This window comes from Ctenocephalides felis, unplaced genomic scaffold, assembly GCF_003426905.1.
Source record: "Ctenocephalides felis isolate EL2017-DRISC unplaced genomic scaffold, ASM342690v1 CF-g0.4_SCAFFOLD_01886, whole genome shotgun sequence".
In the NCBI taxonomy this organism is placed as follows: domain Eukaryota; kingdom Metazoa; phylum Arthropoda; class Insecta; order Siphonaptera; family Pulicidae; genus Ctenocephalides; species Ctenocephalides felis.
Window position 1 is genome coordinate 133,075,782 of NW_020538040.1, and position 27,614 is coordinate 133,103,395.

Sequence of the window (27,614 nt, forward strand, 5' to 3'; positions counted from 1 at the left end):
AGTAAAATTACGAAATTAGTGGCTTACACTAAGTTCATTCTTCTATTTTGATAGTAAAATGTTCCAGAATTGTCAGATTATCTTGACAATGATTGGATTATAATAATGTATGTGGTTGGAAATTTAAATCAATTTATTTTTCTTACTGCCGGAGGCTTTATACAAAACTTTTACATAGCTTAAAGTCAGTTTTTGTATAGGACAAATAGAGAAGGAATTGGATTTGTTGTCTTGTAAAACGATTAATAGATGAAATTCAAGTTTGTTGAAATCATTTTAATTTATGAAAACATAACATATTTATACAGTAATATCTGCTTAGTGTGACATCGAAGGGAAGTCGAAAACTCATCATACAAAGCGTACTGAAGTAAAACTATTTAATGTAAATATGTTACGCATTTCATATATTGTAAAGTGTACACATACATTTTAATCAAAATTAAAAATGACACATATTAGTATTTAATATAAAATGAAATAGACATAGTAGGGCGGGGCACAAAGGTCCCATTTGACCTTCAGTAATTATACTGTCTGAACCAAATGAACTACTTTGCAACCAAATAATTCCTAATTTTAAAAATATGATTTTTTACTACTTTTCTAAAATTTGTCACCTGACCATCAATACATCTTATAAAAAAAATTGAATAACATATACTTAAAATTATATTAGAGTCTCGTAAAGTAAACAACAAAAAAACTAACAACGAAAGAAAATACTTATGTTATGAATTTTCAAACATCGCCTCGTATCTCCTAATAGCAAAGTCGTAAGAATCAAGGTGATCGCCCTCTACTATTACATATTATTGTTTTAAAAATTCTTATTTTACTTGTTTTTATTATTATATTACTAATACACATACAAATGATCTTTTAATGTAAGTAATCAGTAATTTTTGTTTGAATTTTTTACTGTCATTTTATTGCAAAAACAATTCCTCGACTGGGCCACTATAAGCGGCATGTCAATGTAAGCAAAGTCAATAGATCTGACTGTTTTTTAAGAAATTTCATATCCAAACCAAACTTCATAGTACGATTACGTCAATATATGCGGTGGGTCAACATATCCGGCGTCATACTAAGCGGAAAAGTACAGTAGAATACTTTTAATTATACTAAAATCTTTATGTTTTCTTACTTTTTAGTCATATTAATACAATTTTAGATAGAAAGAAACTACTTAAGCCGAAATGGTATCATTGTGTGTTTCAGTTGTTGATTACTGCTTACTGTATACTAAATATATATATATATATATATATATATATATATATATATACACACACACACACACATATATATATATATATATATATATATTAGGGTGGTCCTTAAAATGGTCATTTTTGAATTTCCTTGCTCCCAGGGGCTCAAATGGTTCCAAATAGATAAAAAGCAATTCTCTGAAAGTTTTTGGTTTTAATATTAACGTTTAGCGATAGAGCGCAATTCAATCAAAGTTTGTATGGGAAGAGCATGGAAAAAAATTTGAAAATTAAAAAAAAATGTTTTAGGTATAACTTAGCGACAAATGAATGAGTTTTATTCATTCATTTGTTAGCTAAATTACATCTAAAAAACATTTTTTAAATTTTTGAAAATTTTTCCATGCTATTTTCATACAAAACTTTGATTAATTTGCGCTCTATCTAAACGATAATATTAAGAGCTAAAACTTTCAGAGAATTGTTTTTTATCTATTTGGAACCATTTGAGCCCCTGGGAGCAAGAAAATTCGAAAATGACCATTTTAAGGACCACCCTAATATATATATATATATATATATATATATATATATATATATATATATATATATATATATATATATATATATATATATATATATATATATATATATATGATATATATATATATATACAAATATTGAATATTGTAGTGTGAGGTAGTGTTTTAGAGTACCCAATTTTTGTAGTATGAATATAATAAGAGGGTAGCGAAAGCAGGTTCATAAACTGTTATAGGCTCAAGCATAAACTTTGACCAGTGTTCTCAAAAAGCTCCTTCAAATTTAATTAGCTTTTAGATATAAATATAAATACAAGCCATTATGCAATGAATTTCCTTCAATAAAAGCTACTGCAAGATCTCTTAAATAACCAAAAACTTTATTGAGCTGTATCACTCATCGAATTATTATGCTTATTTTAGATTAGTTAATAAATTCGTCATATTCAATTACGGTAATTTTAGTTATATATAAATATTTCGTACAAGCAATAACTAATTGATACTCTCCTTGATTGTGGGTTTACTATAATTGCTTTGGTATAAATTTCTGTAGTATATTTTTCTTGCACTTAATTTACATATTTCATTTTACATAAAAATGTTATATATTATGAATAAATAAATAAATATATATAATTTATATATATATATATATATATATATATATATATATATATATATACTAATAAATTATTTTTATTATACATGTTTACATGTCTATAATATAAATATATTTGTACATGTGTATAATAAAAATATATTTCACATTAAAATATTTAAATACACAATTAAAAGGTATATAGTTCCTTCAAATTAATTAATTTATATTATTTATGAATTTTCATTGACTAAATTGAATGTTTTTCAAGAACATTTCATTCAGAACAGGTTGATATAATTAAATCATCTAATTATGACTAACATGTTAATAATCTATGACTAAAAAATATATCAAACTACATAAATCATTATGAAATCTTTAAATATTGAAATTAAAATTTTGTGAAAATTGGTACATCGTTTTTTTTTTTTTATAAATAAACAGAGTATAAAACGTTCAAACAACAGAGTGGGCCCGATATCATATCTTAAGAGCCGTCCCACTCTTTAAATTTATAGCTCAAATTATTGAAAATGAGAAATGTTCTTCCAAAATGATCAATTTTTAAAATAGAAATAAATTGCAGCAAATTAAAATATATATGAAAACATAATTTTGCAAAATTCGTAAAAATATTATATATAAAAGAAGTCGGTCAAGAAATACTTAATTCTTTTTATTTAAACTGCTGTGGATACTTATATAAAGCACTTGATGTATTGAATTTTATATTGATATATGCAGAGCATGTATCTGCTAATACTAATATACAAATCTAATTTATATTAATTATAAACAAATTGTTTTGAAGTATATATCCAAATAAGCAATAATGTACAAAAGGTTGTGATCCATATAATGGTTCAATATAAATAAATTTATATATATATATATATATATATATAAAATTTTCTGAACTAAAAAAATTATTTAAATTGTTTCCAACATTTTTTTACAAACACTCACTAAAAATCAAATTTTACATTTACTAATATATTGTAATAATTGATAAATTGTACAAACAATTTATTAATTGAATTTTATTTTTAGTGAGTTAATAAAGAATTAATAAATGAAGAATTGAACATACCATATTTCCGAAACGTAGAAAATGAGATTTTTAGTTCAGAAATATAAAATCATAAATAATAATTGCTAAATTTTAACAATTCAATTTTATTTAGTATATAAACTTATATGTATTTTATTTATAAGACGTTTATAAAACATGAATATAATGAATTTCTATGCTAATAAAGGTGTTTTTAAGTACAACTTATTTGGTTTTATTTTTACATTTTTGTAATAATTTACTTTTGTCAATTGCATTCTGAAAAGCACTGTATACTCTATGTTAAAAGTATAGATATAGAAATGGTCCAGATATCTTCTCAACGTACTAATAGAGATATTGGATTCGAAAATTGAATGGTTTTAAAATTGCAGGTTTGAAATAGATAGTACATATTAGTAAAAATCGAATGCTTAAAAACATTATATGTTATAACTTTTTTAATTCTTATTTTCATTGATTTTATGCACTAACAAAAAAAATTACATTACTTGTTATGATTTTTGAAAAAGTTTCCCATATTTTCAATGATATTTTGGCCAAATGAAGTGAAACATGAAAATTGTTATATCTCATTATTTCGAAAAGACCTGTAAAACATATTAACTATTATATGAATTATGTGATATGGAGCGCCAGTAAAATATGTAATGAACTGCAAGTCGATATCAAGAATACTAGTGACAACAATAATTTCAAAAGAAAAAATATAGAAATTGAAGATTAAATATTAAATATTTAAAGATATTTTAATTATAATAAGTATTATATTATTGTGTAATATTATACAATAACATAATATTTCATATGAAATAGACAAATGATATGTATATATAAAATATGAAAATCGTTTAATAATCTCTCATACCAGACAAAATAATATATAAATAAATAAATAAATATATGTGAAAATAATATATAAATAAATAAATAAATAAATAAATATATATATATATATCAGGATGGTGTCAATTTTGTATAACAAAGCATGACCTATTCTATTCGTTTATTTTTTCATTAGAGTACAAATTATTTAATATAGATAATAAGCGTTGTTCAAATTGTTTAAATTTATTCGCGTTCAGCCCGTTAATTACGTCCGTTAACGATCATGATAACGGGCGACGGAAGACTGCCGTTAGCATTCCGCGGCAACACCAATTTGAAGATCTATCGGATCTATCCATAAATTATATAATCGTTCAATTTTGACAACTCGCAAACTATTAACATATTTTATGCATGGCAATACTGCTATGGAATGTGATGTAGCATATTTAATTTGATGAATTCGTAATTTTAATTTATTTTTTTTTTAATTAAAATCACTTAGATCCTGTCACGAGGATATGTATCGTGTCGTGTTTTTGATTTCGTCTTAGTTAATTATGAAAAAAATAGATTTGAAGACTATTTTTAAAACACGGAAAACGATAAAGTGAATACATAAAATATATTATAATTCAAATTTTAATTTTTTTATTTATAACAAACGGGGTGATCTGTGGTACATTTTGATCTAAGTAGCAAATTGTATTGACATTTGCCTGGATAAAACAAAAGCTATATAACCTCTAATTAAATTTAGAGACCTAATTATATGTTTTAACGAAGCAGTAATAAATTTTGAAAACTGTGATCTATCCTTATTTTAATAATATCGTAATAATAAATCTGTCTGCATATTATTAACTGTGATATGGAATCAATGGAATATGAGCATGCAAGGAATATGACATTATTGTTTTTCCTGGAAAGGCTTTTGGATAAAGGGGAGCCTAGAACTCTGCACGATCTTTCCTGTCAATTTGGAGCCAGAGGGTTTACCAGGGAAATGAGACAGATTGCCGGAGGAAGCCAATCAGGTCACTTACACACCTTGATTTATATAAATCAGGTCATGCTTGCGGCACATCTAGAATGTTTTTTTTTATTTTTGCATGCACACTTTTGCCAAATTTTTGCCATAACATTTATCAGAAATATTGTTTTACTAAAGTATAACAGTGCATTATCAATATATTTCAAATTCTGGAATGCAGTCAGATTCATTCAGTCAATAACTTATTTAGAAAGTATGTAAACAATAGATTCACACACTAGATAATTCTTGTTTGCTATTGTGTTAGGAAATATATAATTAAATCTGTAATTAAAATATGTGTATTTAATTATAAAACTATTTACATATTATATATATATATATATATATATATATATATATATATATATATATATTGATCAGTTATTTATAATCGGGCAGTAACACCAAGTAAAAAAAAACTAAAGTAGTTTTGAAATACTTTATTTATCCATACGTTTCGGTCTTCATCGAGACCGTCATTCAGTGGAAAAAGAAATTAATTAAACAAAAATACACGTTTTGTGCCAGGTCGGTCCATAGCTGTTTTGATTTAAAGTATATAAATAAATTAAATTTTCAATTTATTGCATTGTTATTGAACAATGGGATAAAAACATAAGTTATAAATAATAGCTATAATTATTATTTGATTAGATCATAAGTAAAACATTTATATTTTATCGACACACTTTAGATGTCAGCAATGATATTTTAAAGTTTCAAGAATCAAAAATATAGAATGATGTTCTAATATATTATCACACCATTTCTAGGATTAAAAAAATTTTTGTCTCAATATCCTGCACTCTTCATCATCAATGGCGACTATGTTCATGTAAATCCCTATCAGAAGGTAATAACAGAGAATGATGAGGGGACATCAGGACCAAAAAAAGATTACATTCAGGAAGCAAAAGAATACTTTAGCAATAAACTTATTCCATATGGACCAGGAACAGAGGTTAATATGTAATAATAATAATAATAATTGTAATTTTAAGTAGCCTTTCTGATGGCAAATTATATATTCTAATTTTTGGTTATTAATAGTTAATTTTTTGTATTTTTTTTCGAACTCAGTTCTTAATGTATATTTTATTTGTTTACTTCTGATTAGAATTCTTTTTTGTTCAATCTCTTCAGGTTCCCATCAAAAGTCTTTTGGGCCATAGGAGTCAAGCTTCACCACAAGTTCGTCACATATCAGGTAAGCATGCTGAATTTATATTAATGTTTTGAGCTAAACAATTACATTTTTAAGAATATATTGCACATAGATCTTTAATATAATAATATATAATGTAATAATATAATATAATATAATAATATAATTAAATATATATTTGTATTTAATGTATATATATATATATATATATATATATATATATATATATATATATTAGGGTGGTCCTTAATATGAACATTTTCGAATTTCTTTGCTCCCAGAGGTTGTTCAAAAAACATTTTTAAAATTTTCGAAATCTTTTCCATGCTATTTCCATACGAAGCTTTGATTGAATGGCCCACTATCTAAAAGTTAATATTAAAACTTTAAAACTTTTTAAATAATTTTTTTTTATCAATTTGGAATCATTTGAGCCCCTGGGAGCATTAAAATTCGAAAATGTCCATATTAAGGACCACCCTAATATTTATATATATATATATATATATATATATATATATATATTATATGCAACATTTAATAATATTGATAATGTTAGGCATAAATTTTCTACTGTAAGGACCAGATCTATGTTGTGAGAGCATAATTGTGTGTTTTTTTTTTTATAATCTATTTGTGAAACTTCTCATTTTATGTCATCAAACAATGTATTTGTAGCTTGTAATTTTCTCTAACTAATTCTCTCTTTAAATTTTACAGGCCAGCACATTAAAGAATTTAGAGACTTTTTAATGAAACATCCTGATATGTTCAAACTCATAGATGACAATGTAGTATTAGTAGGTGTTGCTAGTGAAAATTACCCATCTAGTGATAGATTACATTTACCAACTCCTCATATCGACACTGATGTCACACAGGATTTATTGGATTTCTTTGCTCAATGTATAGAGATAAAAGGTATTTATTTTGGTTATTAATTGAATATCGTATACACCTATCTCCCATTTTACACGGAAGTTACGTTTTCATAAAAAACCATGTAACTCGAAATATTTCACTTTTATATGGAAATATTGTGCTAAACAAAAATGACTATGAAAAAGCCCTTTTCGTCAGTTTGTAATATGATGAATAACAAATACATTAAAAGAAAAATAAGTGTTAATATATTTAATAAATTATAAGAATAGTTATTTATTTCAATAATAAAACAAATAAAAAACTATTTTAAATATTGAATTTTTTTATAGATCAAAATTAAAATTGGTTTGTAAAGATATAACCTTTATTTTACTATATAGTTTTTTTTTATCTTTTGCCTTTGTTGAACAAAATGTTGAAAAAATAATTGTTGTATATTTTGTAAAAAATAGTATGTTATTTGCTCATTAAAATACACTATATAATAAATTTACGCTATCAATTATATATAAACACTAATTAAAAACAATGATGCTCTTTATTTTGGTATTTCAAACAAACTAGCTTATACACACAAATTTAGTTTTGATCATAAAACGGTGAGTTCCCGTCTTATTTACATATTTCCATCATAGACATAGACTACTAAGAGGTCATAACTGTAACATACATCTTGTAGTGTTGTATCTTGACAGTGAAAATGTTATTGTGGATGTAAGCAAATTATAGTTTAGTGTTTAAAATTTCAATTTATAAATGCAAAATTAATTAATTTTGTTATTAAAAACGGTGTAATATCGAATACGTGTAAAATGGGGTATAGGTGTACTTCGGGAAATACATCTGTTTTTTTAATATAAATTTAATATTTGAAAATATTTAATACAATTAATTAACATATAATATTTTATAATACAGTGGTACCGCGACATACGAGTTTAATTCGTACCGTAACCATACTCGTATGTCGGATCGCTCGTATCTCGAAGCATTTGTTTCCATATAAATACATTGAAATGTTATTAATTCGATTCTGCAGTGTGATTTTAGTTAGGTTTTTTGAAGATTAAAAAAAAATTACGTTAAATTTTATTACAATTTTTTCCTAGTATTAAAATATTATTTATTCATATAGACCAGGGCTTCTTAAACTTTTGTCCTTCGGAACCCCTTTTACGATTGCGAGTTTCTTGGCGATCCCATTTATGATTGCGAGTTTCTTGACGACCTCACAGATATAATTTTTTTTTATTTAAGCTCTGGTTTATTATATTAAAAAAATTAAATAATCTATATATTTAGTAGCAATGTGCATATACATATGAAACTATATAGTTTAAGAATTTGTTGAGAACATACAAAAACCAAGACGTGATGTTATAAAACTATATAAATATTTGACATTAAAATCACTCGCGACCCCAGAATATTTCCCCGTGACCCCATTTAGGATCGCGACCCATAGTTTAAGAAGACCTGACACTGACGCTTCTCTCTCATGATTTTTACGTTCAGAAAGGATAGTTAAGAAATCCTACACTCAGGCGTGAGAGCGCTGCTTTTGGCATTCATATTAATGGCGCAAAATTTGAAATGAAAATTAATAAATTTTAGTAATCGGGTATTTGAAACTAAATTTGGTATTACACTCGTATTATGTTTTGTAATAATACAATAATAACAAAAATACATTAGATAATATTATATTATAATGAAATCAAATCGAAATATAAATCAACAAATACACTGCCGATTTAAATATACATCACACTTAATCTACTAGAATAATTTCTACATCTTTTTTAACTTATTAATATAAATGTAAGGTTTTGAGACAACTTTTAGGTGTCAATATACAAGTATTTACAGACTTACAGCTGGGAATCTCGAATTTCGAGATTCTTACCTAATTTAAGCTTAAATGACTGGACTATTAGACGAAGCACTACCTAGTATTTATGTCCGGTATCTTAGTCTGAAGCTGTTCGATTCACATTGACAAAGGACTTTGCATTTGAGAGCAATTTTTAATTAAATATTTATCAACAAATGTACAAACACAAAGGAACATAAAAATCACAATTTGTCAACTGACACAAAAATAACACTGACGTTTCTTAGTAACAAAAACATTTGACCACATTTGACAAAATTTTTTCTTCACTGGCTCACTGGCGCTAAATGTGCGACTGGAGTTGGACCCCTAAACTACCCCTTCTGAACGAGAATTTTGATCAGAGACAATAGGCCCTGGTCATGAATTAGCGCCTACGCAATAGAAAAAATCTGAATGAGTTTATGTGTTTGATATGGTTTGTTATAGTTGCGGATTATCAGTTTGATTTGGATTGAACGAACGCTAGGTAAATCGTTACTACACAATTAATATTATATAATTATATAATATATAACATATTAATATAAAATAATTTACTATCATAAAACAACCAAAATACTTGTTACAACTAACCTAATGTTTCATATTTTTATTTTGTCATTAACATTTTTCTAGAAAACTCTTACTCGCCCAAAGCTCGTATTCGAATTTTGCCCGTATTTAGAAGCAAACGAGTCGCTTCTTTGGCGACTCGTATCTCGAAACACTTGTATGTCGGGTCACTTATATGTTGTGGTACCACTGTATTTATATGCACTGTTCGCATATGATAATAAATATTGTTTCTTAAAGTAAAAAAGATTACACAAAACTAAATCATGTAAACATAGTATATATATTTTTTGTAAATTAACAAACGTATTTGCTTTTTTGCAGGTCCTATTTTAGTTGATCAACTTTTCCATGCTGTAACTTCAAAGTTTCCTCAGGATCAGTGGTTTAAAGTATTCAAAACGCCCAGTGACTTGTCGACTTTTCTGAAACTTTTTTCTGACAGTTTTCATATCCAATCGAATTTAGTTACTTTACTCCATAAACCTAAGCTATCGGCAGCTTACATTCATCAAGCCGCTAAAACTAATTCTGCTAGTGACTCTGAGCGAAAGAATCAGCAAATTGTTAATGAAACTGTTACTGATTTTAAGATAAATGAACCGATAACTAACAGTTACTCATTGCAGAATTCATTGAATACCGGTTTCAGTAACTTGTATAATAATTGTAATTTGAATAGTGTTAATCAGCCTCCCAGCAATGAAAACTCAATTCAGTCACTGCCAATAGATGCCACAAATGTGCCTAATATTCAGAATCAAACTCTCAAACAACGCATAAACAATTTAGTGATTAAAACTTTAGCAGAAAATATGGAGAAAGATAAAAGTACTTCCCAAATACATTGTGATAAATCAGCCACTTCCAATTGTTTGACTGGTGACACATGGAAAATTAAAGTGTTACAAATTACGAGACTTGTCAATACTGTGAATGATTGCTTACTTATTGTGACTTCAATCATTCGTTCAGGGTCTGCCACCGATCAACCTGTTATCTCCTTTGACTGCGAAGGTATCAATCTAGGAGCCAATGGCCAACTTTCTTTGTTGCAGATTTGTACAATGAAGGGAGAGGTATATATATTCGACGTTTTGGCTTGTCCAGCTCTTGTTACGAAAGGAGGATTGAAGACACTACTTGAGTGCGAGCATGTGATAAAAGTTATTCATGATTGCAGGAACGATTCCATTAATTTGTACAAACAGTTTGGAATAACCTTAAAGAATGTTTTTGACACTCAGGTAAATTAAATATACATTTACATTTTTTTTCTATAATATACAATGGTACCTTGACATACGAGTTTTTGAGATACGAGCCGAGCGATTTGTTGCTTTTACATACGAGCAAAATTCAAGATACGAGCTTTGAGCGAGTAAGAGTTTTCTCCGTCAGTTGTAACAATGATTTTACTACCATAAAATATTTTGACTTTTGTTTTGTGATAGTAAATTATTTTATAGTTGTTCATTTCAATTATATATTAATATTAGTTGTGTAGTAACAATTTACCCAAGCGAATATATTGAGGATTATTTTAACAGTGAGTTTAATTGTGATTTTTATGTTGAGTCCGCGTTTTTTTGCTTTCAGTACATTTACAAAATATTTACTTTTATAACTGTGGGCCCAAAGGGCCATATCTCTTAAAGCATGAAATTATTAAAAAATATGAGGGTTGCGAGGGACGTATGAGCGTTGTTTAAATAGGTGTTGATAAATAGTCCAGTCATTATAGTGAGTTCATCTCGGAATTCGAGATTCCCAGCTGTAAGTCAGTAAATACTGTTTATTGACACCCTAAAAGTTGTCTCAAAACCTACGTGTAGGTTTTGAGGCAACTTTTAGGGTATCAATATACTGTATTCACAGACTTACAGCTGGGTATCTCGAATTCCAAGATTCTCACCTAATTTAAGCTTAAATTTCTGGACATATATTAGCAATTCGACAAACGAGCGTGGTTACGGAACGAATTAAACTCGTATGTCGAGGAACCACTGTATTTTGTTTTAGTATAAAAGTCATTTTTAAGGTGTTGATTTGATATGGTACTTGTGAAATAATTGCATTCTAATATTCAAAATTTATACAATTTTACTCTACTTGTAAGTCAAGAAACACATACACACATACATCAATTTTTTTAAAAGTATGTCAAAATGTTTAGAAACCTTCAAAACGTAAAGATATGCAAAAATTTTCAGTTTCGATTTGTGGACGATTACAATAACTTATCCTACAGTAAGTTAAATTTTTTTTTTTTCACTGTTAGTTAATTTATCTGATCAGATCAGATGGGTTTTTATGGTTATGTATTTTTATAAATTTAATTCATATTGAATCAGGCTGCTCACGCCGTACTGCAGTTGCAAGAGCAGGGCAAGCCAGTTTATAAAGTGAAGAACGTCTCACTAAATGCTCTATGTGAACTCTATGATGCACCAATAAATCCAATGAAAGAGCAGTTGAAGAACATTTACCGCCGCGATCAGCGTTATTGGGCACGACGACCAATGACTAGAGACATGCTGCTTTATGCAGCCGCCGATGTTCTGGTTCTTATGGATGATCATTTGTATAAACATATGAACAGGTATAGCATCAATTTTTTCTTGGTTTACTTGGTTTGCTGTATACTGCGTTGTAGATTTTATTAAATTTACTTATATAAAAAAGAGTGCGCGTAAGGTTCACACGCGATTGAAGTAAAACTTATTTGCTACTGTACAAGATGGCATTTAAGTAAAAATAAATACATCATATAACAATCTTGAATAATGTTTATTAGTAACCCTCGTGATGCACACATTTATTAGTGTCAACCATTATACACATTTATATAATGATAAATTATAAATTATATATTTATAATAGCATTAAAAATATGTATAATATTTAAAAACAATAATGTAATTAAAGTCATACTTCAAATGTGACCTGAACGATTTGTCATTGTAATTAGCATTTAGAAATAAACCTTCATTAGAGAAATGAAGTAATTGCTGATTAATAACTTCTATAATATTTGTTCACACAGTGGATTATGTTAAACAACGCCTAAACAAATATTGTTTTAACAACTTCAATCATCATGTAATAATTGTGTTTGAAAAACTTCATGCAACAGCTGTTTTGCCTAAAAAAGATTTTTCTTTTCAATAACTTCAAAGATTTATAGAAACTATCAATAATATAGAAATAATTTCCAATCAATAAACTTACGGCACAAATGTTTATTTTGTTTTATTATTTTCAAAGAACAGCGTAAAATATTCTTTTGATTCAGGCATTATTTATTAAATCAAGATTTGTACTACGATGTAACTTTAAAATGCTTATTTATCTATACCGATTTCCTTGTTGATATCGGTACGCCTACAACGTTGACGCCGGTACGCATACAACGACAGATCTCACATACGCGACGACTAATCACAATTGACCCTTACAGAAATGATAGCATCAAGAACGAATGACGAATTATTGGCACTCGACTCTTATCTTATCTGCCGTAACGCACTTCCGTTGCATTTGTACGGATTTACATCCTTGTCGCGCTTAAAGAAGTTTTACTTCAATAATATATTTTTATTTATCTTTGTATATTTTTCAGTGCTATTCAAGCGGAAAATCGAAATCTTCTCCAGGAGTTGTGCAGTGAGCAAGTTTTTCTTCACATCCGCCCGGCTGATGTCAAAACTCGCAAAAGGCTACGAAAGGTCCAAACTGAGGTCGCCGATTTGAAAACTAAATTAAGCAACTCTAGCAAAAATGTTGTTTTGAGCAACAGGGAAATAAGACTGTTGAGGTAATTTTTACTAACTCTTTACTTTTACGAACAAATCCGACTAGCTCATTTCTGTATTTCAAGTCATTTTATCATTTGAGATCAAATTTAGAAGTATTTGAGTCGATTTTTTACGATTCATTGACGTTTCCATAAAAAAGGCTAAACCGATTTCAAAAATTTATAAGGTATCTGATGAAACTCGATAAGCACCCGAGTTGTTTAGTTTTTCGAGACCATCGGTCGAGCCGATTCTTTATAATTAGGAGAAAAATGGAAAATTTCTTGTCAGCATTTTTGTAAAAAAGACTGAACCGATTTTGAAAATTCAAAAACTATTCAAAGATATTATTATCATTGGGAGTCGTGCTAATTAGTGTTTAACAAACATCAGTCGGGTCGTTTCTTTATATTTGATTGTTAAAAAAATGGGATTTTGAAGAAACTTTATATCATCATAGAGTTTCTGGTTTTAATGAACATACTAAATGCCACTTACATCTAGTTTATTTTGTTCTTGACCAAGGACACTTTATCATGTGTACTATTTCATTTCTTCAAAAATGAATTTTTAAACAATATTGAATTTTTAGGTACCTGGATTTAACCGAAGAGGAGAAAGATAAGCTCAAAGGTTCTTACAAGGTTGCTAAGAAATTGGAAAAACTTGAAGGAATAGGCCAATACAAGTAATTTATTTTATATCTATATCAGTTTTTTAATCTAATCAATCATTTCAGTACATATCAAATTTCTTCTTGAATTTCTTAAACATGAAGTTCTTACTTTTATATATTGAAAGTATTGCAATCGAAATGCGTAATCATATATTTAAAAATACTAATTTAGGTTGTTAGTTAAATCGATTTTTTTTTGTGTAGACAAATATTTGTATATATTTTAGGAAAAAAATAAGGTGAGTTATATGAAGTAACGTTTTTAAAATGAAAATCAGAAATAGTTATTTTGTCAGTTGCCTTTTTATTGCTATATTATAATAGAAACTAAATATTGACATTATTAATTTGTCTTTTTTTTACAGGGATGTAAGCGACTCAGAAGACGATCTTGACAATGCTGATCCAGAATCCAACAGTCTTGAAAGTTATTCTGATAATTCTTTGACAGGTAAAATAATTCTGCTGCATGTATTGAAGTAAAAGTAATATAATCATTAATTAAGCTCTTATGAAATTCAATTATTTTTACATCATTATTGAATATAGCTCAGTACTACGCTATTAGATACTATGCCGAATTTAGTGTGGTGATGTGTAATTTTATTCATAAAGTGATTATAAAAATATTAACATGAATATAAAAGTTTAAAAAAGTCATTCATATTTAACTAAAAAAATAACTAATAAAAAGTTTTTGAATGAATGGTAAGCTGAATATCGATTCTAATTATTTTTAGGCGCTTTTTCACCTCGAACATCCGAACCTCCAAGTTTGACTGAAAGTATGCAGCTGATGGACGAAATCATAGCTGATAATTCGATGGATCGGTTGTTAAAAATTGAGAAACTTGAGGCCATATTATCTGCGGTAACTTTGCTTCCTGGGGCTAATGTGAGTAATTGAATGGATATTGACACGGATTATGTAGTCACTTCATTAAATTCACGAAGAAGAAATTAACGTTTTAGCCATTTGATAATACTATTTTTTTTGGCGTTTTAAGTAATTTTGAATTGTTCGGCGCTAAAATTGAAAAATGATGTGCGTATGTGAGTCAAAATTTGACAAATCGTCGAAGTTCTTTAAAAACGGCTGCACCTATTTAAAAAATTTGAAAACCATTTGATGAAACTCAATAAGGACTGAACAGTTTTGCGAAACGATCGGCCGGAACTTTTCTTTCTAATTAGCTGATAAGTGCAAAAATTATTAGCCAATGTTTTCGCTAAATATTCGGAGCCGATTTTGAAAACTTAAAAACCATTCGAAAGATATCATTCGAGAATAGTGCTGAATTGCTTTTTGTAAAGCTCTGCTGGGCCGTTTCTTCATAATTTACTGTTGAAAAAACCTTTTAGACGATTTTTTAAATTATCTATATGAGCCGAGTTTTAATCGAAAGCCATTCGATGTATCTCAATAACGACCCGCATCGATTAGTTAACAATGATGCGACAAAATTTTCGTCCACGTTTTAGCTTGCGATCCTTCGTAATTAAATGTTGACAAAATTTTTGTACGATTTTGATGAAATTTTAGTTATATGTTAGTTTTAATTTGATAATGTTTGGGATCATGGTCATACTAAACATACTAAAATTTTACGGTCTTGTGAGAAGTGTTTTAAGTTTACAAATTCATCAAAGTTTGAACCAATAAGAATGAATAAATTTGTGTTAAAGTCGCTTTTGTGATGTGATAAGTCAAAATTTTGTGGGCAAGTTTACAAACTTAAAAGCCATTGGATTAAACTCGAAAGGAGGAACTGCGATTATTACATTTACAAGACGATCGGCGAAGCCATTTCTTTGGAATAAGTAAAAAAGTACTTTTCTGGTAACAGTATTGCTATTCTAAGTTTGTTAATTTCTGCATTGTACACAGAAATGAATTGATAATTGTTTAAATAGATTCTTTATATTTGTGTCACCCAACGAGTAGTCTGGTTGTGTAAAAACTGTTATCAAAACGTATATAATATACGTAATCGTGTCAGTATTTATTAATTATATAATTAATTAATTTAGTTACATAAATAAATTCAATTAAACTGGATAAATTAATTAATTTTTGAAATAAACAATTAAATATTATATTCAAATAGCTAAATCTCAATTTTGGTTGATTAAGTTAATTATTACACATATCGGATAGATTTACGTATTTACAGACTTACAGCTGGGTATCTCGAATTCCGAGATTCTTACCTAATTTAAGCTAAAATGGCTGGACTATGAACTTCCCATATCGCAATCACCACTTCTACCCATAATTACAAATTGAATGCTTTTGGAATCATTCAAATCGGAAGCTCCGTTCTCTCAAAACCTCGATTTCTATTTTCTGCACTCTTTGCTCCGTATCTCCGAAACTACTGGACCTGCTTTTGCCAAAAACTATTCAGTACATCTTCCTATCAATAGGAATCGAATGTTTTTTGAACCATTCAAATCGGTTGATTCGTGTGCCTGAAAACGTCGACGAAAAATTGTATCAATACATACATACATACATACATACACACACGCGCACACACATACATCCATTTTCTCTGAGGTATGTCAAAATGTTTATAAACCTTCAAAACGTGATGAAATTGAAAAATTTTTAATTTCGATTTTTGGACGAATACAATAACTTACCCTACGGGAAGTTAATAATAAAATATTGCTTAATATATTGCATGTAGATCAGTAATATATATTTATATACATATGTGTATGTATGCCAATATTATATATGCTACTTTTATTACAGAGTAATAATGCCATTAGCTTAACTCCAGCAATATCACCAGACAAATCTGACTTAATTGGAGACACTTGTACTGAAGTCAATCCAAGGTAAATTATAAATATGTTTATAATTGTAGATGTTTAATTTTTTGAGGGTTGGATTCAGCTTCCTTATCAGTAGAGTTTCTTTTATGGCAAACATCACCCGTCTCTGACTAAAATATTTTTTAAGACTGATTTATTATTTGTGATTTATGATATCTCTATTAGATTTTCAATCCCTTTTGATATCTCACAACCTAGATTTAGAGATTTTGATTTTCTTATTCATTCATTTTATTCAATTATATTTGTCATATTATATAATTATAGAACTTGTGCACTACGTTTTTAAGTAAAAATTAGATAAATGGTAATGAAAAATTTGTTAAATTAGTTCACCATTTATTATAGAAAAATCAATTTGAGAAGTTTTAGATTTTTTATGTATTTCCGATTTTTCACGAAAACGTAAGTATTTAGTATATCTGATTATTTCATCAAATTTTCAGGAAATGTGAGTGTAATTGCCATATATCGACTAAGTCTGAAAATAATGTTTTTGTGAATAATACGATGGATGAATGCTCAAAAGTAGATGCGTCTTGTCAGACCCTAAGTACTGGTGACATAGTCATTACTAAAATATTCTTCAATGAAGACCAAGTGCCAGACAAGGAAATCAGGTTGTCTCCTAATAGAATAATTAATAATTCACCTTGCTGATTTTGCACACGACCACATTGAAGAAGGGGGATTTTAGATCGAGATAAGTATGTATACTCTAGAAATTAGTTTACTACTTATAAAATTTCTACATCGTATATAATTATGCAGATTTGATCTGTAAAGATAGGTATGATATGGAATTGTATTATCTTAAGTGTCAAACAAAATTTAAATAATTTATTTTAATATAAATAATTTTATGGGAACAGAGTTTATGTGCGGAAATTTCTTTTATTCGCTTGTCTTAATATTTTTGTATAACAAATTTTTCTGTATTAAAGTGTAAGATAGTCTTTAATAACTTATATTTATATATATATATATATATATATATATATATAAGATGAAGTTATTCTTGGGCATCTATCCAATAATTAAAACAAATTTAGTAAACAAAATGTATTAATTGATGTAGCAAACGTTTCGGGTCTTGATTTGACCCATCTTCAAACACAAAAAATGTGAACACTAATTAATATAACACATGTTTATATAACAAGAGTTTTTAATTATTTAATAAAAAATTAAAATAAATAAAATGAATGAAAAGCTTTATAAAAGTTCTGGTTATTGAGACATATTAATTGCTTGGAATTTTGTATGCAAGTATACTTGGCATTAATTAGTGTTTACATTTTTTGTGTTTTTCTTTTAATTATTTCCATGCACTGAAGATTTATCTATTCAAGGCTTGAAACGTTTGCTACTACAAACAAGATATTTTTCTTTACTAAATTTGTTTTAATTATTGGATGGATGCCCAAGAACAACTTTATCTTATATATTTTACTATCTGAAAAAAAACCTCATGTTATTATATATATTATACATATATACACATCAGATTTTACTTTATTCGAATCAAATCATATCTAGCCGAATACTATTTACTGTGATTTCTCACACCTAGTAATTAATCTGACATACAATATTGTTTGAACATACGATTTAATAAATGTGAAGAATATTAATTTTAGTAAATATAGACATATAAATAAAAGATTAATTAAATCATGAGAGCCATCAGATTTCTGCTTCAAATCAAAAGATACAATAAAGAAGGAGCGCTGAAAGCGAAACCGTTCGTAAATATTAATAATTAACACTTAATTTTGATGATGAATTAGAGACCATATATTAATTTAATAGATTCAGATCGTGAATTATCTTTATTTTTGTCATATGTAGCATGAATTTCAAATTTTATCAGAATAAATCAATCAAGATTATGAAATGATTTTGTTTGGTTATATTTTGTTGAGAATTAATTTGAAAATATATTTCAACTGTCTTCGAAATTAAGCCATTTTTTATCACCCTTGTGAAATATTTTATTTGATAAATGATGTTTACAATATTTACTTGGTCCAGTATATTGGTGAACTCCTACACTTTTCATTACAATCTTTTATCATATTTACTAATCTAATCTACTAAATATAATCGATAGGTTTTTTTTTGGTTTATATTGATTCATATATAAACTTGATATAAGTTGATTCAAATCAGATTTTTATATTCGAATTATTCCAATCAGGAAATTTTTGAGTCAGCACATCACTAACATACATTTACATTTTGACACCGTATGTCATTCAGTAAGTTTTAAAACATTGTACAAATTAAACATTTTATGGAAACAATACTGAGTATTGTAAAAATATTACCTGAAAAAATACACCTAAAATAGTTCAGTGAGAACAATTGGAAGCGGTTGAGAACTTTATTATTTTTTTGTAATACTTAATAAGTTTTTTTTTTGTAAAACGTTTAAATTGTGCTATTTTATATATATATATATATATATATATATATATATAATCTTTCTATATAAATGCTTTTTGCTCTAAAAGTTTTTGCTCTTAATATTAACTTTTAGATAGTGCAAAATTCAATCAAAGCTTTGTATGGAAATAGATTGGAAAAAAATTCGAAGATTTTAAAAATGTTTTTTAGGTATAACTCAGCGACAAATGAATTAAAAGTGACAATTTGTGTCATCTTTTATTGAAAATTCGACGCTCTACAGAACAGATTTTTTATAATTTGTTTTGTAGAGCGTCGAATTTTCAATAAAACTCATTCATTTGTTCGCTAAATTATATCTAAAAACATTTTTAAAATTTTAAAAAGAGCTAAAACTTATAGAGGATTTTTTTTATCAATTTGGAAGCATTTCAGCCCCTGGGATCAAGAAAATTCGAAAATGTCCATATTAAGGACCACCCTAATATATACGTATATATATACATATGTATATATATATATATATATATATATATATATATATATATACAGTAAAACTAATTTGTGCGTTTTTTTGGCTGGGTCTGGTTTGTTATTATATTTTGTGCGTTTTGTATAATTGCTCATTCGTATAAAGAATGGGGCCAATCCATTGTTACAGATATATTTGCAATTAATATTTATTAAAAATATATTATTAAATGAGTATGTATTAGTGCGAGAATATGTGCTTGTAAATATTTATGTGAACTTTAATTTAATTTTGCAGTATTTATAAAATGTTGTCTGTACGAAAACTCATAATTGTGTACATATTAAATAACTTCGATCTTTTTAATACAGGTTTGAGAGTGCATACTGATTTAGTTCGATCAATATTTTATATCTAGAGATTGGTGCAATATATGGTTTTAATTAAAGGACGGATTACTTTAACAGGATTTAAACAAGTAACTTTATTTAAAAATATTTATCTATTAATTTATTTGACTCAAATAGTTTTATTTATGTATAGATATATACATAAATAAAATATAAATATATATATATATATATATATATATATATAATGTTTTTGATTCAAAATGTGTCATTTTAACATATCCTGATAATAACTTGTAATCTTTTTTGGATATTTAAATTGATTATATACTGAAGTTATATATTACTAACCGCAATAAAGGATTAGTACCTTACACGTAATGCAATTACATGTGCAAATTAAGTATATTATATTTATTCAATATGTTTTGTCAAGTATTTAAGTTTCAGACGACAGCTTTTTCTTGTAAATAACCTTGTACCCAGGGCAATCGGTAAATTATAATGAATATCTCCTTTTTATAAATATGCTCATTATGCTTAGGTAGAACACTTGTAGACAAAAATATGTATAAAATAATGTATGATATTTTTATTTTCTTATAATACACACATGTACAGACATGGCGTTTTTCTATAATGTAACTTTTGCCTCTTACAATTAAATTTATGCGTCTTTTCAGGAAATCCTCCATAGAACTAGAATATTAATTAAATCACGCATATTCGTTTTCGCTAATAATTGTCTTTACATTTTTTTCATTAAAAGTCTTATTTATTATTTTGGCATACGCTAGAAATAATGTATTTGTAATTGTGTAAAATGTATTTCAAACTTCCCGAAGGAGATGTTTGTTTCGACAGAAAATCCGATTTGCTAATTTTGTTTTTTCGACGTTATATTTTAGGAAACTCCACGAAGATTTTCGTGAGACAAACGGAGAGTCATTTTTTTTTAGAATTTGTTGAAAAGTGCGATTAAACGATTTACATAATTTAAAAACCCTTCGAAACAGATATCATTTACGAATCGTGCTGATTAGTTTTTGGTAAATATTGGTAAATAAACTATCATACTAAAATATTATAGGTTTAATACAAGTGGTTAAATCATAAAAAATCATCAAAGATTGGAATGAGCCACGCGCTTGGTAGGCACTTCTTATTGTCGTTGACGTTTGCACCTAAATAAAATATATTTTTAGAGCAGGAAGTTGAATGAACGGTTTTGATTTAATTTAATTTATATAATTGCAGATATTATAACTTTGCATTTGGAATATTAATAGAATGTAGCATTCATTCAGTAGAAGCAAATAATTTATTATCTAAATAAATTTTATCTAAAAAAAGAAAATTTTATCTAAATAGCTAAATGTTAATTTTTATTGATTAAGTGGGTTATTTATCTGTATCGGGAAGTTTATGCTACTTGCCTTGAGGCCAGATGCCACTTACAACTACAGTTACTAGTTCAATTTATGCATTATTATTAATGCATTTGTTGGCATTAATTTTTTTATTCTTATATTTAACAGCAATCAGAACTTCTGTTCTATGAGCTGTTGAGCTCGAACTGTGTTATACGATGTTTTTCAATCCGATGCAGCAATGCCCGTGAAGAGCTATTTTCACTTGGAACTGATTAAATTTTCGGAAAAGCAGGTCCAGCGGTTTTGAGATCTATAAAGAACATGATGTGCACATCATGTGCATATGTCTAATGATCATTTTAGACCACCAAATGACATTTTTTTCTTTTTTTACTAAATCTCCAAAAGCTCATTTCTGATTGCTGTTAAATACAATGCTGCCATTCCAATTACCAACTATTTTATAGAGATTTTAATAAGTCTAAATATTGTTGAACGCGGCGCTTACGCAACATTTCGATATTTCGTTTCTAAAACGAACGATCACTTTGAAAAAAAAGTTCAGAATTTTCAAAAAAATTTAAAGAAAAAAAGAGTGCGCGTAAGGTTCACACGCGATTGAAGTAAAACTTATTTGCTACTGTACAAGATGCCATTTAAGTAAAAATAAAAACATCATATAACATTTTTGAATAATGTTTATTAGTGGTAACACTCGTGATGCACACATTTATTAGTGTCAAACAATATACACATTTATATAATGATAAATTATAAATTATATATTTATAATAGCATTAAAAATATGTATAATATTTAAAAACAATAATGTAATTAAAGTAATACTTCAAATATGCCATGATCGGTTTGTCATTGTAATTAGCATTTATAAATGAACCTTCATTAGATAAATGAAATAATTGCTAATTAATAAATTCTATAATATTCGTTCACACAGTGGATTATGTTAAACAATGACTAAACAAATATTGTTTTCGCAACTTCACTCATCATGTAATTGTGTTTGAAGAACTTCATGTAATTAAAATTAACGCACACTCATTGGCTGCTTGTATTTTTTTATTTTTTTGCTGGCGATATAATCTCATTCTTTGAACAGCTGTAATATATGTCTTACCTTAAAAATATTTTACATTTTAATAACTTCAAAGATTTATAGAAACTACGAATAATATAGAAATAATTTTCAATCAATAAACAATCAAATGTTTAATTTGTTTTATTATTTTTAAAGAACAGGGTAAAATATTCTTCTGATTCAGGATTTTTTCATTAAATCAAGATTTGTATTACGATGTAACTTTAAAATGTTTATTTATTTATGCCGATTTTCTTGTTGATATCGGTACGCATACAACGTTGACGCCGGTACGCATACAACGACATATCTCTATTCATATGCACGACGCCTAATCACAATCGACCCGTATTGAAATGATTTCATCGAGAGCGAATGACGTACAGTTCGGGCGTAACGCAATTTCCGTTGCATTTGTACGGATTTACACCCTAGTCGCGTCTAAAGAAGTTTTACTTAAAAAATCGGCACGGAAAGTTCCAGCAATTTATCTTTTGTATCCATTGCCTAAGTAGTTGAAATGTAATTTATAATAATTTTTTAACGCTTTGAGAAAGTAACCACACGTAAGATAACCTCAAGTGAAAATTTGATATCATGCTGTCTGATATCGAGCTTGACCGATGTTGGGACTGATCCCTTAGGTCACGATGGGCACAGAATATTTTCATGGTAACCAAAATTTGCTAAAATTTGGCACGGTTTATTTTTCGGTCTGCCAAAATCCTGGATGACGATCTTCATACAGTGGAAAATAGTTTCAGATATGCGGAATGCTGATCGGTGAATCTAAAATTGTAGTTTTGATTAAAGGATACGAGGATAGAAGGATTTTTCTATCTCAATGTATGTACTTGGGTCTGTACTGAAGAAACTATAGGCTTATAGATAAGCTTGTTATCTGAGCACAGAAATATAATAGAGCGAAGATATAAAAAACACAAATATATATTTTGATTATACCATATTGTAATACCTGGTATATTCAATGTCATTTACGTGATTTTAATTATACTTTTATATTGACATATGTTAATATTTGAAGAAAATTATCTTTTAGTAGTACAATAAAAGGGACGGCTTACTCGAAAATCTATTTAAAAAATATCGATGGTAAAAGAAAGAACCAAATGGATATTTTAGATTGTTTCAGCATATTATAATTTTTGATGAACTCTTTAATGATAAGTCTAAAAATGTTACGTGCTTTGCTGGATTTGTTGTTTATCGCTTAACAAAAGTGTCATTAGTATTATTTGATAATAAGTAAAATTTATGAGCTACAGCTATTTTAATGCAAAAAGTCAAGTAAAGTCAATGTACTCCATAGGTGGGGCAATTTGAGCACTAAGAAAGTATAATAAATCCATAGGTTCAATGTCGATCAGTGATGAAACAAAATAGGTGTTTAATATTCAGTTCTATATTTATCGTCTTTATTGACAGAGAAAACAAAACTTATCTTAGAAATTATTTTAGCATTTATATTCAGCCTTTTTGTTTAAAATCATTATGTTTTTATATTATTACTTATAGATTTAGCTTAAATCTTATAAATAACTAGCAAACCCGACGAACTCCGTTTCGCCACCAGATGATGGTGAGAAAGATGAAGAAATTTTTTGTTTGTTTTATATTTGAAAAGGAAAGATTTGATCAGGAAGGAAAACCCGACTTATTTTTATATATATAGAAGATAATCTATTTGCAATTATTTAAAACAATTATTGATTATTTTTATTACTCGAATTTTTAATTACGGTGCGAGGAGTTCCAGCAATTTGCATTAGGGCACGATGCCATGCACCACTAATTTACTTAGCTATAAACCATGCGGAGCCCGAGACCTTTCCAACAAATGCAAAATTGTCGAAATCGGTTCGTGCGCTCTGGAGTTATTTCGTCAGGAAGGAAAACCCGACTTATTTTTATATATATAGAAGATAATCTATTTGCAATTATTTAAAACAATTAATGATTATTTTTATTACTCGAATTTTTAATTACGGTGCGAGGAGTTCCAGCAATTTGCATTAGGGCACGATGCCATGCACCACTAATTTACTTAGCTATAAACCTTGCGGAGCCCGAGACCTTTCTAAAGAATGCAAAATTGTCGAAATCGGTTCGTGCGTTCTGGAGTTATTTCGTCAGGAAGGAAAACCCGACTTATTTTTATATATATAGAAGATAATTAATTTTTGGAAGTTAATGGTAATTGTCTTAGTGACATAACAAGCTTAGCAACAATGCTCAACTAACCCCAACTCGGAATTTCAAAATAAGATGAGAATTATACCCAGAATCTCTGTGCCTATCAAAAGTATGGATAATTGTATGGACGTTTGACATTTACCTGATTAAAAATAAATAACATTTGACTAAACCAGACGAAAACTCGTGATGAACTTTTTTACTTTTTGGTCTCAATTTATAGAAAACGCCCTTGCGCCTCACTCATTTGTCCAGTGGCCACTAGCAATCGCGGGATGTTTACTTCTCGCAAATCTATCTTTCCGTCATATGATGCCTAAACGGACGGTGAATAGTTTTCGAGATATTTTGATAGTTCAACTTGCCCCTATGCCCAACTATCCCCGCTCTACCCTACTTACTCATTTTTGGTTTCAAACCTTCTTCTTCCTGTACCAATAAAGAACAACGGGATCTGCGCATTCTTCGTAAGCATTAAATATTTTACGAACTGTTCAAAACAGGTCATCGTTTTTCCCAAACAAATCATATATACATACATATATGTATGTGTTCGTTTCTTTCTCGATTTAATAACTTTACCATACGTGAATTTATTAAGTTATAGACACAGTACAAATTGACACAGTAGCCTTATTCAAAAATTGGCTGGTTTTAGTAACGTTTAAGCGACTGTAAGATGAAGAAAGCTAATCCTGTGAGATGTTGAGCGTCATTGTCAGAGTAAACGGCAAAAACGAGTATCTCGCCTTTAAAAGTTTATTTTTAGGCTGGTTATGATGCTTTCTGACGTTTTATTGTTATTTATAATTTTTTATATTAAAATGAACTTATGGCAGTACTTGCTATTTCGGTCAATTTTATTGCAATTATCAAGTTTTTGATGGAATTTTTATTATTCATTCATTTTTGTTCCATTTTGGACAAAATGACAATGTACTATTCTGCAAGCACTACAGGGTAGTTTATTCAAGGCCAAGAAAAAGGAAAATTGAAACCTTTGGGCTTCATGTGCATGTTCATGTCCGAAAGATGATCAAACGATTTATTTGTGAACTACCTTCTTAAAAATTAGCATCTTAGTAGTATGCTATTTAGCTTATGTCATTTGATTGTATATGGACAAAATAAAATTTGCATGGAATTGTTATTGCAATATCCAAGTTGAGTTAGTGACATTACATTTCAGTGGTCTTCAATTAACATATAAATATTATCTATTATAATTATCTTTTTAGATTGAACTTTTATTCTGTATCAAAAAGTATCTTTTTTTACAATTGCAGTTACTACTTTGTTTCTGAAAGATTAGATGAATATAATTATTTATTTTGTTTTTAGATTGCCTTGTGAACCTACAAATCATTTAAATAGTAGGTACTAGTGGTGAATGAGGGCCATATTGTCCACACAGGCCGCTACATTATTAGGCTCTGTTAATACTTGTGTCAACATTGAATGCAAGATAGGCGGGTAAGTGGTTAGACCGATAGGATTTAAATTAGAGGTCCCAAATTCCATACTCCCTTCGAGCAGCCTGATGTGAAGCAGTAGTGACATCGGTTTTCACTTGAAAATACAGATAACTTATGTTTTCAAGTGAAAATAGCCCTAGCCCGGCATCGCTGCATTAATAAAAATTGCAGAAGTTGTAATTATAAAAAAAAATCATCGCATAGATATGGGGGGACTGAACTTGACTTTCAGTAATTATACTGTCTAAACCAGCGGTCGGGGAACTTTTTTAATCATTACCCATAAATATTTTTGTTTAAGTTGATGTTACTCCCATGATAAAAAGAGATTACCCCCATACGGGCAACTGCAAACTTCAATATTTACCCAAATTGAGACAATTTACCCCGGTTTCTCGACCGCTGGTCTAAACCAAATACTACGTTACAAGAAATTATACGCATTAAACAAACAACTACCGAACTTTGTTCACAAAAATCCCAAGTAATTCCTAATTACAGAAATATGTTTTTAGCTATTTATTTGAAATTTCTCACCTTTCGCTTTTTACCCTATAGGCTGGGGTGATAAGGAACAGCCATCGGACAAACAGATACAATGTCTTATTTTAAATTTTAAAGAAATTTTACGAAATAAGCTAAATTATTTAACCAAATCAAAATAAAAATGTTATGTATCAATTAATTTTAACTACAAATGTAATTTGTTTATAAAACTGCATTTTTTAACTTAAAGGGGTCTTCTACCTTGTGGCCTCGTTTTTGATACTGTTTGTTAAAAATCAATCTTAAGGAAACCAGTAATGCAATCAAGGTGCGGTTTTTTGCATCGTGTCAAACGATAGCCAATGTCATAAGAAAACCTAATCATTTTGTTTGTTTTTTTTTGTTTCAGGCGACTTTCACGAGCTAAATCGTCTCAACCGTTTTGATATACATTTTTCTTGTAATAAAGTGTTTTTTTTTTTGACGTTAGATACCATAGTCTTATGGATCATACTAAAATATTACGGCCATACGACAAATCGTTTAATTTAAAAAAAAATTCAAAGTTTGCAAATTATTTCATCCACGTTTGCTCACAAACGCCTGAACCGATTTCAGAAA

General features: G+C 28.1%; 1 protein-coding gene across 3 annotated transcripts; it reads left to right on the forward strand.

Annotated features, from left to right (window-relative positions):
* The first annotated feature begins 4,699 nt into the window (after positions 1-4,699).
* Positions 4,700-26,506, forward strand: LOC113376728 (egalitarian protein homolog). Of its 3 annotated transcripts, XM_026616760.1 has the most exons (14): positions 4,700-5,300; positions 6,073-6,260; positions 6,443-6,506; positions 7,185-7,385; positions 10,123-10,629; positions 10,660-11,045; positions 12,153-12,400; positions 13,421-13,615; positions 14,188-14,283; positions 14,637-14,722; positions 15,012-15,166; positions 17,033-17,118; positions 17,562-17,822; positions 20,368-20,481. In XM_026616760.1, the coding sequence occupies exons 1-13, from the start codon at positions 5,135-5,137 to the stop codon at positions 17,773-17,775; spliced, it is 2,592 nt and encodes an 863-aa protein (XP_026472545.1). In that variant the 5' UTR covers positions 4,700-5,134; the 3' UTR covers positions 17,776-17,822; positions 20,368-20,481. The 3 variants fall into 3 exon arrangements, with proteins under 3 accessions (XP_026472545.1, XP_026472544.1, XP_026472543.1); XM_026616759.1 differs by lacking the exon at positions 20,368-20,481 and adding an exon at positions 26,374-26,506 and having other exon boundaries at positions 10,123-11,045; XM_026616758.1 differs by having other exon boundaries at positions 10,123-11,045.
* Positions 26,507-27,614: the final 1,108 nt, after the last annotated feature.